The sequence below is a fragment of the Leptonychotes weddellii genome, chromosome 15 (genome assembly GCF_054177405.1).
Source record: "Leptonychotes weddellii isolate Sample4059 chromosome 15, ASM5417740v2, whole genome shotgun sequence".
NCBI lineage: Eukaryota > Metazoa > Chordata > Mammalia > Carnivora > Phocidae > Leptonychotes > Leptonychotes weddellii.
In genome coordinates, this window is record NC_138383.1 from 29089177 (window position 1) to 29107334 (window position 18158).

The 18158-nt window shown below is 37.3% G+C and overlaps 1 protein-coding gene across 7 annotated transcripts in view; it reads left to right on the plus strand.

Moving 5' to 3' along the window:
• Nucleotides 1-18158, plus strand: part of RPS6KB1 (ribosomal protein S6 kinase B1) — a 52959-nt gene that overhangs the window by 17656 nt on the left and 17145 nt on the right. For 4 of the 7 annotated variants that reach the window (XM_081806038.1, XM_081806040.1, XM_081806037.1 and 1 more), the window contains exons 5-14: nucleotides 3503-3650; nucleotides 5743-5800; nucleotides 7246-7346; nucleotides 9311-9401; nucleotides 9587-9677; nucleotides 10172-10279; nucleotides 10785-10847; nucleotides 11237-11314; nucleotides 14971-15078; nucleotides 17283-17395. In XM_081806038.1, coding sequence (XP_081662164.1) covers nucleotides 3503-3650; nucleotides 5743-5800; nucleotides 7246-7346; nucleotides 9311-9401; nucleotides 9587-9677; nucleotides 10172-10279; nucleotides 10785-10847; nucleotides 11237-11314; nucleotides 14971-15078; nucleotides 17283-17395 — 959 coding nt within the window. Of the gene's footprint in view, nucleotides 1-3502; nucleotides 3651-5742; nucleotides 5801-5996; nucleotides 6070-6170; nucleotides 6688-7245; nucleotides 7347-9310; nucleotides 9402-9586; nucleotides 9678-10171; nucleotides 10280-10784; nucleotides 10848-11236; nucleotides 11315-14970; nucleotides 15079-17282; nucleotides 17396-18158 lie in introns of those variants that run through there. The other 3 variants (XR_014140684.1, XM_081806041.1, XM_081806042.1) reach the window with 3 other exon arrangements.

The window sequence follows — 18158 nt, forward strand, 5'->3', positions numbered from 1 at the left end:
AAAAAATAATGTTTGAGGGTGCCTGGGTGGCTCAGTCGGTTGGGCATGTGCCTTTGGCTCTGGTCATGGTCCCAGGGTCCTGGGATCGAGTCCCGCATTGGGCTCCCTGCTTGACGGGGAGCCTGCTTCTCCCTTTCCCACTCCCCCTGCTTGTGTTCCTGCTCTCACTATCTCTCTCTCTGTCAAATAAATAAATAAAATCTTAAAAAAAAAAAAAGTAATAATGTTTGAAATTTTTCAGACTTTCCAAAGGGTTGCAAGAATAGTACAGTGAACACCAACTAAGTTTGCCATATTTTCTTTGTCTGCCCCTCACTTTCTCCATCCCTTCCATGTATATGTATATTTATGCATATTCAAAATTTTCATTCTTTTGCTGTACAATTTGAAAGTTAATTGTAGATATCATGGCATTTCACCCTTATTTTCTTTAGTTTGTATCTCTTAAGAGTAGGGGCATTTTCACATAAAATCACAGTGTAATTATCACATTTGGGAAACTTACCATTGATAAACAGTTGCTGTTTTCTAATATATCGTCCATACTCAGATTTCCTCAGCTGTATCAGTATATCTTTTATAGCTGTTTTATTTTGTTTTTAATATTCGGGATTTAGCCAAGGATCACATATGCATTGAGTTGTCCTATCTCTTTAGTTTCCTTTATTCTGGAGCCATTTCCCACCCTTTTCTTTTGTCTTTCATGACATTTACATTTTTTGAAGAGCTCAGGCCAGTTGTTTTGCAGAATATCCCTTAATTTGGATATGTTTCATTGTTTACTCATGAAAACACCTAAATTTTAAATTTAGGTTAAATACTTTTTGCAGGAATATTATGTTCTCAGTGTATGGTATAATAGGGATATGAATATTCTATCCTAATAATCTTTTACCCAGTGGTTTTATCATCCATTGTTTCTTATCTAAATCAAATATTACTATGGTGATTACAAAATGGAGACTTTTCTATTTTGCCATTTTGTTTCTATATTGTCATTCTATAAAGAGCTTTTTATACTTCCTTTTTTAAATTTTAATTTTTTAAGAGTCAGTATGGACTTTTTATTTTCAGTGTGTTATCCATTTCTTTCATTATTCATTTGGTTCTCAAATTGTCCCAAATTTTGCTACAGAGAACTCTTTTAAGATGGCTTCTATGTCCTTGATATGTCCTTGTCAGTTTTTGAGTACTTCCTGGTATAATAGAGTGCTCCGGATTTCCCTTGCACTTTCCCTAACTCTGGCTTAGAACCATCTTTTTCTCTAAGGAACCCTGGTTTCTTTTGGTAGAGAAACCAAGATCTGGTGCCAGCTATGCTCCTTACTACTAAAGTGTCATTGTTTCTGGCTCTTTCAGTGGGTAGAGCTAGGAGGTTTTTCTTTTTAAATCATGGCTTCATATTGATATCCCTAATTCCAGTCCAGTTCCATAGGGCTTTTCTTATCTCAGTCCATATTTACATCTCTGGTTTTCCACAGTGAGAAGCCTGGTAGTAACATCAATAAATTTACTCATTTGCTCAGTCGTACAATATATGCATAATAGTTTGAGAATTACAATATCAGTATTATTAGCAGCTACAAACCTACTTAGTGTGGCATAAGATTTCTTTGCAATTTTTGTTATGCTTACATATATGTCATTAAGAGTGTGCCACATAAAGTTATTTAAATATCTTTTTTCTCCTATGGTAAAATTATCAGGGTAATATTCAGTTACATTTATATATTTCTGTTGTGTTCAGTTTTATTTCCCTCCCCATCCTTGTTGATTTAATTTTAGTTTTGGAATGTATAAAACATTACCATGGTTCAGAATTCAAAAACCTCCATTTTATAATCACAATAATATTTGATTTAGGTAAGAGAAGAAAAAAATTTAGGTAAGCTGAAACCATTGAGGTTTTACTCCAAAGATGTACTCAGAAGTCTAATCCCATTACTTAATCTTCCCACTGTCATTAGCTTTTGGTTTATCTTAGTTGTGTTCATTATTGAAGATATAAGGAGATACATATACATATTCTTGTTTCCCCTTTCTTACACAAAAGGTAGTATATGTGATACTGTTATGCCATATATGCTCTTTTGCACCTTGCTTTCATAGAGACATTCCCCATTCTTTTTATAGCTTTTTTTACACATTAGGTAGGTAGTCCATAGGTTTTTATCCAGTATTCTATACATGGGCATTTAGGTTGTTTTTAACATTTCACTTTTATAAATAATATTGCAACTAATAACCTTGTGTATATGCATTTTCATGTTACTGGAGATGTACCAGAACTTAGTCCTAGAATTTAGACTTAACATGTCCAAAAACAATGCATCATTTTCCCAAAACTCTTTTCTTGACTTCCATTTCCTGTTATTGAATGATAACCATTGTTCTATTACTTACGCAGAAACCATGGTATCATCATTTCTTCTCAACCTAGTCCGCAAGTGCTGATAATACATCTTTATCTTTTCTTTTTTTATTTTTTCCACCTTCATTTTCCTTTTCCTTTTTTTTTTTTTAGAGGGGGTTGAGTAAGGGTAGAGGGAGAGGGAGAGAATCTTAAGCAGCTGCCATGCCCAGCGTGGAGCCCATTGCCAGGCTCAGTCTCACACCCTGAGATCATGACCTGAGCTGAAATCAAGAGTTGGATGCTTAACTCACTGAGCCGCACAGGTGCCCCCCAACTTCATTTTCTTAGTTACAGGTCTTACTTTACTTAGTTTACTGTACTAGCCTCCTAACTGGTCTCATTTCTTCCCTAAAACTCCATACTGCTATTAAACTGTCTTAAAGGGTTATTCATTTTCAGAACCTTAACATTTTTCCTCTGCCTCTAAGATAAGATTCACACGCTTTTGCCTAGATACCTAGGCCTTCCATTTCTGGTCTCCACCTACATCACCAGCCTAATCTCTAGCCGCTTCTAACCATACTGAACTACTTATAGGTTCCCTAGACATGTCCTGTCAAGCCTCTCTGGCCCTGGAAATGCTTTTTTTTTTTACCTTCTGCATTTCATTTTAATAATTTTTTATGATACAGTTTAGGTATTGCCACCTCCAGGAACACTTCTTGCCATGTCAGATGTAGTTGCTCTGTTCTCCCAAAGCACCTTGTGCTTACCGGCAGTGACTTCTCTCTCTTCCCCGAGACTTTGGACTCCTATAGGCTGGAGACTTCTGTTAGTTCTTCTTTCTTATTACAGAGCCTGGAGCATAGTAGACATTGAACAGTTAGTGAATATATGAATAAACTTCACCTGTTTACATTTTTTAAAAAGGTATCTTTAGGTTGTCATTTACATGTTCACTGCAAAAAATCTGAACAGTGCAGATATATATGAGAAGTGAATGTCTTCCATTACTCCTATCTCAGTCTCTAGTGGGAACTATGAGTAATAGTTTAATATTGGCAAGAAATGCACAAAATAGATTTTCCAGTTACTATAGAATAAAAATGTCTACTGTTTTGTTCTTATAGATCATCTCTTTTCCTTTAGGCAATGATAGTAAGAAATGCTAAAGATACAGCTCATACAAAAGCAGAACGGAATATTCTGGAGGAAGTAAAGCATCCCTTCATTGTGGATTTAATTTATGCCTTTCAGACCGGTGGAAAACTCTACCTCATCCTTGAGTATCTCAGCGGTCAGTACACTCAGTTTGGTGTAATTATTTGCATTTGCTTCAGAAACTGGGTCAAACATTATTTTCCATTGGAGAATGCTTTTTCCCCAATGTGATTAAATAGTTCTTAAAATTGACAAATACATTGACATAAGGAATTCAGATGTGACCATATGTTTCTTTTCGCAGACAAATATAAAGGAAACTTTAAAGGTTAAGTTTTTTCCCCATCTGTAAAATTTTATCTTAGTCCTAATCCTTTTGTAATCAATTACTTAAAATAACAAACACCTAATTGATACAGAGCCATCACATTGACTGCACTCGGGTAAGATACTATAATTCAAAAGAACCATCAAAGCCATTTCTTTCTCAACTCAAATGGAAAACTTATTGAGAGTATTTAAGATATTGAGTATTTTCAAAATTGCATCTCTAAACAGAAGAATTTTTTGGTTGAATGTAGCCTTTTTGATAGACTGTGCAGTTTATGTAGGAAGACATCCACAATTTCCAGGGCTTACTACCTCCTCGAAACTTGTTGCTTCTTACCATTTCTAGATCACAGGTATCTATTTCCAGCCAACATATTTGAGTTTTCTGAAAAGCAGGTTTCACAATGGCCTGTAACATGGAACAGAAAGCTGCAGAATTTAGCAACTTTTTTGACTGTTGTTGCTATTTTTTGGGTAACTTTATTTTGACATGATTTCAGATTTACACAGAAAAGTTGCAGAAATAGTACAAAGACTTTCCACATACCCTTCACCTAAATTCCCCAAGTGTTACCATTTTATAGGTGTTTTGTTTCATCCTTCTTTTCTCTCCCTCTCTACGTATATGTATACACATGTATGGGTGTGTATATATGTATGTGTATGTATATACATGTACATGTATATACATAATTTTTTTCTGGATTGCTTAAGAGAGTGTTGCAGACATGATTTCCCATTACCCCTAAATACTTCAGTGTATATTTTCTAAATTCAATGATAGTATCTTAACTACTAAAATTATCAAAACTGGAAATTAACACTGATACAGTAATATCTCTCAGTTTCCTTTAATCTAGAACAGTTCCTCAGTCTTTGTCTTTTGTGACCTTGACATTTTTGAAGAATATAGGCCACTTATTTTGTAGAATGCATCAATTTGGGCTTATGGGATGTTTCCTCAAGATTAGATTCAGGTTATGCATTTGGGGAGGACCATCAAAATGACATTGTGTCCTTCTCTGTCAGATCAGGAGGTACATGATTTTTATATCTTTGTCCCATTACTGTTGATATTTACTTTGATCACACTTATAAGGTGGTGTTGGCCAGTTTTTTCCCTGGTGAAGTTTTCCCTTTGTAATGAATAAGTATCTTGAGATACTTTGGGATTACTGAAATATCTTGTCTCTCATCAAGCTTTCACATACAGTTTTAGCATTCATTGATTCTTGCTTGAAACAATTAACTATAATGATTGCCAAGTGATTTTTCTTATTCCATCGTGCCTCATTCATTATTTGGCATTCTACTGTAACAAAGAGCTTTCCCTTCTCTCCCATTTTAAAACTTAATTTATTGATCTCTTCATTGATTTACATCATTGTGGGCTCATGGATTCTAAGATTATTCAGTGGATATAATTCTTTATTATCATTATTTATTTTGATATTCAAAACAGTGCCATGCTTTTAACAAAGCCGCTGCCGGGTTCCTCTGGATTAAGAGATCTGAAAATATGGAATAAGGGTATTCACTAATTTTAATTTGTAAGGGTGGCTTAATTATATACTAACGTTTTTCTGCTTAGGGTAAAATGTGAGAGAAGTTTTAACCAAGATTTTTTTTTTAACCTCAGGTCTGGAATCTGTAACTATTTTGAAGTTAAAAATGTACAAACCTGGAACTCCAAAATATGTATTTCACATAAAAATAAGAACACTACTAAAAATAGAATCCTGAAGACTTAGTTTTAAACCTGTATTTTTTTTTTTTAAACCTGTATTTTTTAGAATCTGTTTTTTATTTTTAAGGGACTGATATCTTTTAACTGTGGTTAGAAAGGGGTTGGAAATGAAGATTGTTTTATTTCTAATATCTTTTCCTTTTCTTTACAGGAGGAGAATTATTTATGCAGTTAGAAAGAGAGGGAATATTTATGGAAGACACAGCCTGGTAAGTGAAATTTTTGTGGTTGCAGGGATTCAGGTAATGATTCATATAATTAAAAGCAAAGTCCTGTTCCCACTGTGGGCAGCCAAATGATTCAATAAATTGTTCTGGAGCCAGTCAGTCACTCAGGACTTCAAGGGGGAGAAGCATCTTTGGGGTGGGGCAGCTTTTGGAGGTCACATCATTCCTTTGCCCCCAGGCCTTGGGTGGAACGCTCTTCACGCCAGTTCCTAACAGAACCATTCTCACTGGGGCTTTCTTTCCTTGAATTGGTAAGCTGCCTGCCTTGGCTGTGGGTGAGTGTGGTTTTCCGGTGAAACTTTATGTCTGGAACAATGGAAAGTATCAGAAATCATCTCCTCTTTTTTTTTAGACTTTCCAGTTCCCAAGGTGCAGTCTTAGGGAGGTGATAAGCCGGCACACATCATCTGTGGATTGATTCTATGGCCAGGATGGGATCTACCCTTATATTTCTTAAGATGGCATCTGCTTCAAATTAAAAATATATACATCCTTTTGTGAGATGACAGTATTGGGTAACAATAAATCAGTTTATCCTACACATTAATTGAATAGAAAACACTTATATGTTTTTTCTACCTTAATTACCAAACTGCATTCCATTGTTTAATTTCAGGCCTTTTCTAACACAGAAGCTGCATTTAAGAGCCTTAGGGATGAAGTACCCTTTTTTGGAGGAGGCTCTCTGAGCCGTGTTGGAGGCTGTATTTGTGGTCCTGCTGGCTGTGAAACTGCCTCAGTCCTCTAGGACACACCCTCTCCATCCTGGAGTAATCTGCAGGATTGCAACATTGTTATGCAGCCAGTATTGCAGTGCCTTGTGCTTTTCGAATCCAGACAGGGTTGACTCAGCCCTTTATTCTTTTGAGGTAGATAAATTTGAGTGTCACACAGTTTATAGTTGTGGGCTGGCTGGCAAGAGGGAGGGCAGATACTGTGGGCATGAACTGTATATAATTATGCAGCTATATTAAGGGATGAGCGGGCTTCTAAGGGTCAGGTTATTTATAAGGTATCTTTTGAAACTAAGACTTGCTGTCTGAGAATAACAAAGTTCCTACGTCCTATGGGATTTTAAAATTGGGGGTGGGTGGGAGTAATTTGCTCCGATCTGAATGACTATTGGCCTAATTCCTACACAGAACAAAAACCAGTGACAGTTTGGCATATTCTGGACTTCTTTGCAATTAGCAGTATGTTCTAATGATGAAATAAAACATTTTATAGTTTCACTAAATAAGTGAAACAAAAATGTCACCATGCCTTTTGGCAGCATCCTATGCCATCTCTTTCCCCCATACCCACCCCCATCCCCACTAATTTGGTCTTTGGTGCATGTCTATTTCTTTCAAGGAATTTTGCTCCATACATAAACTGCTTTGAGTATATTACTCTTTTTAATTTTATTAAATCACTTTTGTTTCCAGCTTTTACTTGGCAGAAATCTCCATGGCTTTGGGGCATTTACATCAAAAGGGGATCATCTACAGAGACCTGAAGCCGGAGAATATCATGCTTAATCACCAAGGTGGAGATATACCGTAAATAATTCTATAGTAAATAATCATCTTAAAATCCTCCCACACAGGTCGTGGTCATTTACAAAGCCCCATAGTCATGTATCTATTATTATACATTCCTCCCTCAGAATTTATGGCATCATAATACTTGCTGAGATTTAGGTATTTAGATATTTGTGATTGATGAGATTAGAGGGAGTTAGGAATAACTGGCCACTCAACTGTGTTTTTCAGTTTAGTCCTTGCTCTCTATAGCTTGTCGTTCTTTTGAAATCTTTACATAACATGTGGTGAGTCAAAAGCCAGTCCAAACCTTAATTTTGGTTTCTTCCTTAAATTGGAAAGTAGATCTTAACCCTATAAATTGAGTTTTCCTTAATGATAAAAATACATAAATATTAGAAGCAATGCTTTTTATTTATTTTTTAAAAAGATTTTATTTATTTATTTGACAGAGAGAGACACAGTGAGAGAGGGAACACAAGCAGGGGGAGTGGGACAGGGAGAAGCAGGTTTCCCGCTGAGCAGGGAGCCCGATGCAGGGCTCGATCCCAGGACCCTGGGATCATGACCTGAGCCGAAGGCAGACGCTTAACAACCGAGCCACCCAGGCGCCCCAGAATTAATACTTTTTATGATAAATTTTATTAATGCTGTAAAAAAAGGATCAGAACTGAACCAAAATATTTGATGTAGCCTTGGAAAGAAAATGTTTAGTAGGCATCAGTTTATTCTTGCTGTTTGTAAAAACAAACATAAAAATCAGAAAGGCTAATATTCTGTACAGGTGTAGGTAGAGCAGATTGAGTCTTGATTACAAGTGCATGTTGCTATAGACAGTTTGATTTATGCAAGAGTAATTTGGGCTAGGTAGACTTCACAGCTCACTCATACCCCAAAGGAGCAACCAGCCAACCAGGCTATCGGGGTGCTGGTAGCAGTTGCTGATCCTTCGATGTCTACAAAATGATACAATAGGTGGTTAAGGGTTTTAAATTCTTGGACAGGAAATGATGTGGACAACTGACACTAGTATGAATATGTTTCATATTGTGCTTTTCTTTCTCTTTTTTTTTTTAAGAGAAATGCTCTACTTAACCAAGTACATCATTGTGAATCTATGTATCTCTCTCCCTCCCAGTTCTGCTCCCATCCCCCCAAACCTGGATTCTGATTCTGAATTCTAAGGCAAAGGATAGAATAGGGAAATGACTAGTTAACTTCTTTGATCCATAAGCTTGAGTGTGTCAGGTGGCTCTGTGAAAATAAAGGTCATATTTTTTTCTGTGTCAGAGTAAAGTACACATTTACATTTGTATCAATAGGCCATTGCCTTTTCTTTTCTCTGAAATAAACCTGGAATAGTAGGGTCCCTGGGGTGGTTGAACCACTGGATATCTAATAACAGTTCAGTAATGTTCATTGTGTAAGGTGGTGAGTTTTTCACTTTCTGGATTAGAGATGACAGTCCCATGCCATAGCAATTTCATTTCTTTTTCTGAACTGGCAGTATTGGCAGAATAAGCTAACTTGTTATAGTGACTTTCTGAGACTATTTAAAAAACTGTCCAGTCACAGTTCACTGTGGTAAAAAGTTATATATTTGAAATACAGTGTCAGACCTTTAAAAGGTGCAGCATATCTTTATTAGGGTTTGTGTACTTAACCAGACTTTCAAAAATTTTTCTTGAAAGGGCTTGTTTTCTCAGGATGGTAGAGCTAGAGCCTTGGACAAGCTGTTTTACTTTTTTTCTCTATTTTCCTTTTATATTACATCATTGGCAAAAAATGACTATTAGCTTTAAAAAGTTAGCATCCCATTTTATGGATGGCACCTTACTAGTTGTATCTTCAAAAAATATTTAAGGCAGAAAAAGTTAAATGGAAGGATAGATTATTGTCTTGTATGATACATTCAAACACTGCACATGCTTAGAGTTCTCAGAATAACTGCTGTGATCTTTCATTGTAGGTCATGTGAAACTAACAGACTTTGGACTATGCAAAGAATCTATTCATGATGGAACAGTCACACACACATTTTGTGGAACAATAGAATACATGTGAGCTGCATGTTGAAAGAAATAAAACTGGTTTGGGGGAGTAATAGCTAACTTTTACCTGGTTTAATAGTGTGCTATATATTTTCTATAGCATCATTTGGCTCCATATGTTGTTTTTAAAACTTCTAATTCAGATGATATGCAAATGGGTGAATTTTTTAGGCATATTATTTTTCTCATTGTAGGGCCCCTGAAATCTTGATGAGAAGTGGCCACAATCGTGCTGTGGATTGGTGGAGTTTGGGAGCATTAATGTATGACATGCTGACTGGAGCAGTAGGTGCACAGTTAAAAGCTGCATGTATTATGGTCTGTGCTGAGTAGTTATTAAATCATTATGGCAAGAGACCTTTCCTGCGCTTTTTAAAATGTTACTGATGGAGTTATTTAAAAAAAAAATTAACCCTAATAAAGCTTTATTGGTAGTAGAATGGGCCCCTATACTTTTAAAAACATTTTTGTTTAAATGATCTGTCGTGTCAGTCCTGTGAAAGAGATACAAAATAGATTACTGCCCTTATTTTATAAAAGGAGAAAGTAAAGCATAAAATCACATGGCTAACCTATTATAACATAAAGTTAATAGTGGAAACCCAGTTTCTTCTGAGATGTTGCTGTTTCTTCTGTCCCATTGCTTAAAAACTATAGATGTTTAGCAGTCAGCCCATATCACAGCATACATTTCTGATTTCTATGCATAGCTGACTAATTCAGAAAATGGATAATTTTATTTTTTATATGCTAATTTTTCTCACTCTCTCTATTCCTAGCCCCCGTTCACTGGGGAGAATAGAAAGAAAACAATTGACAAAATCCTCAAATGTAAACTCAATTTGCCTCCCTACCTCACACAAGAAGCCAGAGATCTGCTTAAAAAGGTAGGACACGAAACGATGATCCTTAACTACTGGGATCTAAATAGATAGAATTGAACATACATTTTGAATAAAGAATCATACACATATATTAAACAAAAAAGCCTACAGTTTTTGCAGGTAAAGTACAAATTTGTTTGTTTAAAGATTTTCTTTCCTTGGGGTGCCTGGGTGGCTGGCCTTTGGCTCAGGCCATGATCACAGGGTCCTGAGATCAAGCCCCGTATTGGGCTCCCTGCTCAGCAGGAGTCTGCTTCTCCCTCTCTCTCTGCCCCTTACCCCCTGCCCCACCAGCTTATGTGTGCTTTCTCTCTCTCTGCTCTCTCTCAAATAATTAAAAAAAAAGATTTTTCCTTTTTATTCCCAAACAATATTTAGTAGTAATTAATAAAGCCTATTTTCTCAAAATAGAGAAGCAATATAGACAAGCAAATTCTGTAAATAAAAAATAATCAATTTGGCTAAGGTTCATAAATGTTTTGTTTTGTTTTGTTTTCCCTCCCTAAAGCTGCTGAAAAGAAATGCTGCTTCTCGGCTTGGAGCTGGCCCTGGGGATGCTGGAGAAGTTCAAGTAGGGATTGGCCTTTTTGGTGGTTTGAGGGGAAGATAGTGCTAATTCTTTGTATTTGTGAGGATTGTATGGAGTTGTTTAAAGTTTATTTTGTGGGGCATCTGGGTAGCTCAGTTGGTTAAGTATCCGACTCTTGGTTTTGGCTCAGGTCATGATCTCAGGGTCTTGGGATCGAGCCCTGTGTTGGGTCAGCTTGAGAGATTCTCCCTCTCCCTTCCCCTCTCCCCCTCCCCCCACTCATGTTCATGCTTTCTCTCTCTTAAATAAATAAAATCTAAAAAATAAATAGTATAGTTTATTTTGTGATTTGTAACTTCAAACAAACAGTTAATTTGTCAATCCAATGAAGTCTATTTGCCTTGACTTTTCTTCCTGTTCTTTTTTCCTAGGCTCATCCATTCTTCAGGCATATTAACTGGGAAGAACTGCTAGCTCGGAAGGTGGAGCCCCCCTTTAAACCTCTGTTGGTATGTATACATGAAACCATATAACTTGAAGGACCTGGTACTTACTTAGAATAAAATCTCAGAGCATTCAGAAACGTTACGTTTATATTAACAATTCAGAAAACTTTGGTTTATGTTCTCTTCAGAATCTTTATTCTGTACAGTCTTTTCAAGGACTACTGCCAGCAGCAATTGATGAGTATATTAACTATTTTTAAGTTGGTTGCCTAAGACAACTAAATATTTCAACTAGTTAGAACTTTTTTGCTTTGTTTGCTTAATTCAACCGTATTTTATTTTTATGGAGTATAATCTTTTACTCTATTTTTTTATTTTTAACTTTTTTAAAGTTTTATTTATTTAAGTAATCTCTGTATCCCACATGGGGTTTAAAATCATGACCCTGAGATCAAGAGTCACATGCTCAGGGTACCTGGGTGGCTCAGTCAGTTAAGCATCTGCCTTCGGCTCGGGTCATGATCCTAGGGTCTCTCTCTCCCTGCTCAGTGGGGAGCCTACTTCTACCTCTGCCCGCTGCTTGCACTCTCTTTATCTCTCTCAAGTAAGCACATAAAATCTTTAAAAAAAAAAAAAAAGTCACATGCTCCTCTGACTCAGCCAGCCAGGTGCCCTTAATTTAATTAAATTTTTTTTTTTTTAAGATTTTTTATTTATTTGACAGAGAGGGACAGTGAGAGAGGGAACACAAGCAGGGGGAGTGGGAGAGGGAGAAGCAGGCTTCCCGCTGAGGAGGAACCCAGACGTGGGGCTCAATCCAAGACCCTGGGATCACGACCTGAGCAGAAGGCAGACACTTAACAACTGAGCCACCCAGGCACCCCTCTTTTCTTTTTTTTAAAGATTTCATTTATTTGTTTGGCAGAGGGAGCAGCAGAGGGAGAGGGAGAAGCAGGCTCTCCGCTGAGCAGGGGGCCTGATGTGGGGCTCGGTCCCAGGACCCTGGGATCATGACCTGAGCTGAAGGCAGACACTTAACCGACTGAGCCACCTAGGTGCCCCTTATTTTTTATTTCTAAATTGAAGTTTAGTTGACATATAATAATATATAAGTTTCAGGTATATAGCATAGTGATTCAACAGTTATATACATAACATAATGCTCACCAGAGTAAGTGTGGTTACCCTCTGATTCAACCCTGTTTTGAATTTGATTTTCTGGGAATTTTTTTCTTCAAAATATAGTATAAATGTGTATTAGTTTGCTAGGGTTGCTGTAACAAAGTACCACAAACTAGGTGGCTTACACAGCAGAAGTTTATTGTATTACAGTTCTGGAGACTAGATGTCCAAGATAATGTATTGACAGGCTTGGTTCATTATGAAGGCTGTGAGAGCCTTCTGTTCCACTTTGTGCGTCTCTCCTAGCTTCTGGTGGCTTGCTAGCAATCTTTGGCATTCCTTGGCTTGTAGGCACATTACCTGATCTCTGCCTTTATGTTTGCCTAACAATGTGTTTATGAGTACATGAGTTAGTGTGTTAGTTCTTGTCTTTCTTCCACCTCAGAATTTGAGAAAATATAGTTTATTTTTCTATTTCTTGGAGTGAAGGTGGAGGAGGAGGAAGATAATGATGATGATAATTTGGTTCTGGAGCACAAGGTGACTTGCTTTAAAATTTTCGCATATATAATTGTAAGGAGGATAATTAACCCTTCTGTACCAATGGTCCAGCTTGTCAGGTCATCTTGTTTAAACATAAACAGAACTGCTAGCTATCATCACAACTAAAAAGCTGACAGTTTCCCCAGTTTCTTTTGTTTTCTTTTCCTCCCTGTTGGTTTCTTTTAATAAGAATTCAGTCAAGGTCTATACAGTTTGGTTATTGTATCTCTTAGGTCTCTTTCCAACCCCCTCTCGATTCCTCTCCTGAGTATTTACTGAAGAAACTGGACTATATGTCTTATAGGGTTTCTAACTTTGATTTTGCTGATTTTAACCCCATAGTGTCATTGACCATATTCATCTGTTCCCTGTATTTCCAAAAACTAGTATTTAGATTTAAATACTTAATCTGCTTCAGATTAAACTTTTGATGTTGTATATTTTAGTCAGGAGGCATAATGTGTATTTGTATTTTTTTTAGTGATGTTGTGATCATTGCCAACATTAGTGATGCTTAGGTATGGTCAATTTGGCAAGGTTTGGAGACAAGTTGTCATAACTTGGGGAGGGGATGTTATTGGTTTGCAGTGGGTCGAGGCCAGAGATGCTGCTAAACATCCTCTTTTACATAGGACAGACCCCTACAACAAGAATTATCAAGCCCAAAATGTCAGTAGGGCTGAGATTCAGAAACTCTGGCCTAGTTTCAGGATTTCAGTGGGGGTTTGCAAAATTGTCTTATTCTAATACTATTATTGATTCCTCATTAGTGAATTTTTCCCTAAAGAGAAACCTACATTGTTCATACAGGAAAGGTAGGATGAATGTTTGTTTCTTTCCCATTTTTCAAAATAATAAATTAGTTCTTTAACATCTTCCAAAATTGACCAGTTCTTTGATTTTTTTTTCAGTATAATTATGAACTTACGCCTTTTGGGGCGCCTGGGTGGCTCAGTCGTTAAGTGTCTGCCTTCGGCTCAGGTCATGATCCCAGGGTCCTGGGATCAAGCCCCGCATCGGGCTCCCGGCTCAGCGGGAGGCCTGCTTCTCCCTCTCCCACTCCCCCTGCTTGTGTTCCCTCTCTGTCTCTCTCTCTGTCAAATCAATAAATAAAATCTTAAAAAAAAAAAATTATGAACTTATGCCTTTTAATATATTTGTGTTTCAATCCATTGCAGTAATTTTTACTGATGCTTAGTTTTTATCATCTTTTGACACTGGGTTCCTTAGCTCTTTTGACATGACCACAAAGTCTGATGTTGCCAGAGAGAAGGAATTAAACAGATGTGGTGGTTAGATTTAGGTGATGTTTTTCATAAGAAAATGTACTCATGCAGAGTAGAATATCATTTTTGCTCCTTGAGAAATCTGTAGTAGGATGAAATAAGCTATGGGAAGAAGCTTTAGAGCATTTTACAAATGTGTTTTGTGTTCTGTTTCAGTAGTTTTTCAGGTTTATTATAAACCTGCAGTGGCCAGCTGAGCAAATTATATCTAATAGGGAATTTAGCCAGTGGACTAGGCGCCCTGAAGCTTTGTAAGTGGGGAAGATTGACATTCAAATTTTTTTTGACAGATTTTTTTTTTTAAAAAATGATGAGCGTGTACTAAAATCTACTTTAATAAATGCTTAAAAATTGAAGATGTAATTTGACCTTTGAAACTTTCCACCTGGGGGCACCTGGGTGGCTCAGTCGGTTAAGCGTCTGCCTTCAGCTCAGGTCATGAGCTGAGGTCCTGGGATTGAGCCCTGCGTTGTGCTCTCTGCTCAGCAGGGTGTCTGCTTCTCCCTCTCCCTCTGCCCCTCCCCACCATTTGTGCTCTCTCTAGCTCTCTCTTTCAAATAAATAAAACCTTAAAAAAGAAAGAAACTTTCCACCAATTTATTTCCAATTTATTTTTCAGTCTATGCCTGCTAAAACTATTCTGATATTTTATTACAATCAAACCCTATGAAGAGTTCTAGCTAGAGCCTTCTCTAATATAAGTCATGCATTTGATTGATACGTGTAATATAGACTATTCATCGTTTTCTAATTTTGTTTTTCGCAAAGCAATCTGAAGAGGATGTGAGTCAGTTTGATTCAAAGTTTACACGTCAGACACCTGTTGACAGCCCAGATGACTCAACTCTCAGTGAAAGTGCCAACCAGGTCTTTCTGGTAAGTGAAAGAATTTCCATGTAGCCATGAGAAATTTAAGTATTAGGATGGACCCTTTTCAGTAAGAAAATTCAATTTGTTTGCTTTGCAGTTGATGTAGATAACCTGGGATGCTATTTTTTATTAAGTTAATTTACAACTTGCTAAGTTAGAAAATTGATTCCCATAATCCAGTATTCCATTTCAGCAGTTAGAGTGGGACTGTCTGATTCTTTGGAGTATATGATTCCCTTTTTAGATGGGCCACTGACTTAAAATGATGTTTGGCTCAGTATCTCAATTGGAAGTCACACCATTACAGGGCGCCTGGGTGGCTCAGTCGTTAAGCGTCTGCCTTCGGCTCAGGTCATGATCCCAGGGTCCTGGGATCAAGCCCCGCGTCGGGCTCCCTGCTCGGCAGGAAGCCTGCTTCTCCCTCTCCCACTCCCCCTGCTTGTGTTCCCTCTCTCGCTGTGTCTCTCTCTGTCAAATAAATAAATAAAATCTTTAAAAAAAAAAAAAAAAGGAAGTCACACCGTTACAACAGTAGAAGAGCTCACTGTAACTGTTCTATTCCTGGAATAGCTACAGATTTTTGGTACATTTAGTGTAACTTTGTAGGGGATTTTTAACCTGTTAATTATGAATATTTGACATCAAAATATATTGGTTCATATGTAATAGTAAATTATTTGTAGAAGTATCTGTGTTGATTTGTACCTTGTCGCCTCAGAAAAGCAAAGCTTTTAGATTTTTTACTTTTATTTTTATTTTATTCAAATTATTTATTTTTAAGATTTTATTTATTCATCTGAGAGAGAGAGACACAGAGAGAGAGAGCATGAGCAGGGGAGAGAGGCAGAGGCAGAGGGAGAAGCAGACTCCCAGCCGAGCCGGGAGCCTGACGTGGGGCCCGATCCCAGCACCCTGGGATCACGACCCGAGTTGAAGGCAGATGCTTAACCATCCGAGCCACCCAGACACCCCAGATTTTTAGATTTTTTTTTTTTTAAAGCTTTTAGATTTTGATCAACAAAAACCTCATTTTATATCATTTCCTTTGTTTACATAAAGTGAATCTCTTAATTTTTTATGTTTAAGATTTTTTATTTATTTATATGACAGAGAGAGAGAGAGCATAAGCAGGTGGAGTAGCAGGGAGAGGGAGAAGCAGGTTCCCTGCTGAGCAAGGAGCCCAATGCGGGGCTCGATCCTAGGACCCTGGGATCATGACCTGAGCTGAAGGCAGTTGCTTAACCAACTAAGCCACCCAGGTACCCCTCTTAAAAACTAATAAAAAACAGTAACATCCCACTTACCTGGAGACTGTGGTCAGAGCAACTTCAGTTCAATAATTATTTAAATTCCTATCACAGAATTAAAGGAAATTGAAAGATGATTAAGGCACAGCCTCGCCCTCTTGGTAGTTAGAACTTTAGCCCACTGGACTATGTGGGGAAATGGTTTCTGAAGCATATGCGCTATAGAATTGCACCTCACTTGTTAGGACTTCACCCAGAGGCTTATTGAGTCTTCTTACTATAACTCAAAATGCCTATTCACAGGTGACTAGAATAATAAATGGAAGGGAAGTTAGGTGGAGGACTGATTGTTAAAGGGATAAACATTTACAGCAAGAGAAATGACACCTGGTAGTCTGATAGCAAGGTCCAAGAAAGAACTAAACCTAATAAAACTGCATAATTGCCTGTTATAATTGAGGGTTTTCACAATGTTGACCCTTACACATCAAGAAAATACCAAATCTATCCAATCATTGTTATAAAACCAGAGAGATCACACATGCCAAGTTAGAGAATTCTATTTTTACTTTGGCCTAATAATGAGAAACTGTTTGGGGTGTGATAATCTTAGTTGCTCATGGGCATGTGGGCTAGAAACACTAGAATTTTCTTTGCATTCATCTTGGTATTTAATATCTTAATGTGAAGCCTACATTTTCCTATTTTGTTTTTCTTTCAACAAAGTAGAATATTGTTTACTGGCATATGGGACTCAATAGAATTCTGCCTTCCTGAGGTCTGTGCCTCAAGAAATGGCTGGAAAGAAGCTAACAGGTGTGAAATGAGACTGGGGAAATGGGAGGACCCAGAGTGGTGATTTTAGGTGTGCACTGTTGTTTTGGTGTGTCAGAGACTGAAACCACATTTTCTTCATGTATATGACAAAACGCCATTCTGGAGTCTACAATTACTATCTTTCAGGGTTTTACATATGTGGCTCCATCTGTACTTGAAAGTGTGAAAGAAAAATTTTCCTTTGAACCAAAAATCCGATCACCTCGAAGATTTATTGGCAGCCCACGAACACCTGTCAGGTATTCAGACTTTGTTATTCTCACATCTTTTTTATTTTTTTTAACCTGGAAGAGTATGCTTAAGAAATTTATGCCACGTTACGTAAATGAAAGATCTGTCATATTCTCTGTGGTTGACATAAGCACAGCATCTACGTCTTGTATTGTATGCTATATAGTTTACCTTCCCTCCTGTGAAAGTAAGCTGCTGCACTGGCAAATGTCGTCTTTACCCATTCATTCAACATTTATTGTATACCAGGGGCTGTGTTGCATGATGGGGATACATGATTAACATAGGAATTATCCTTGTCCTGATGAAGCTTACAATTTAGTGAGAAGAGAGTTAAAATAACCAAAGAAGGAAATATAAGAATTATGTAATCACAAGTAATGTCAAGTTACTATATGAAGAAAAAAAGTGCGGTGGTAGCTAAGAATAACAGGGCGGCTCGTATTCATGGTGGTCAGAGAAAGGCCTACCTGGTGAAATAACATCTAGGAATGAAGAGAAAAAGCCACCCATACAAAAAATAAAAGTATAGGATGTTACAGGTAGAGCAACAGCCCATGCAAAAGCCCTAAGGGAGGAAAAACTTGGTCTTGGAAATGAAAGGTCAATGTTCCTGATGTGTGGTGAGTGACGAAGAGAAAGGTTTGGAGAAGTATTTTATCTTAAATGCAATGGGAAGCTATTTTAAGTCGGGGGAGTAAAATGATTTAAAAAAAAAAAGTATCACTGAGGGTTTTATAGAGGCAGGTATAGAGGTAAAGAGACCAGTTA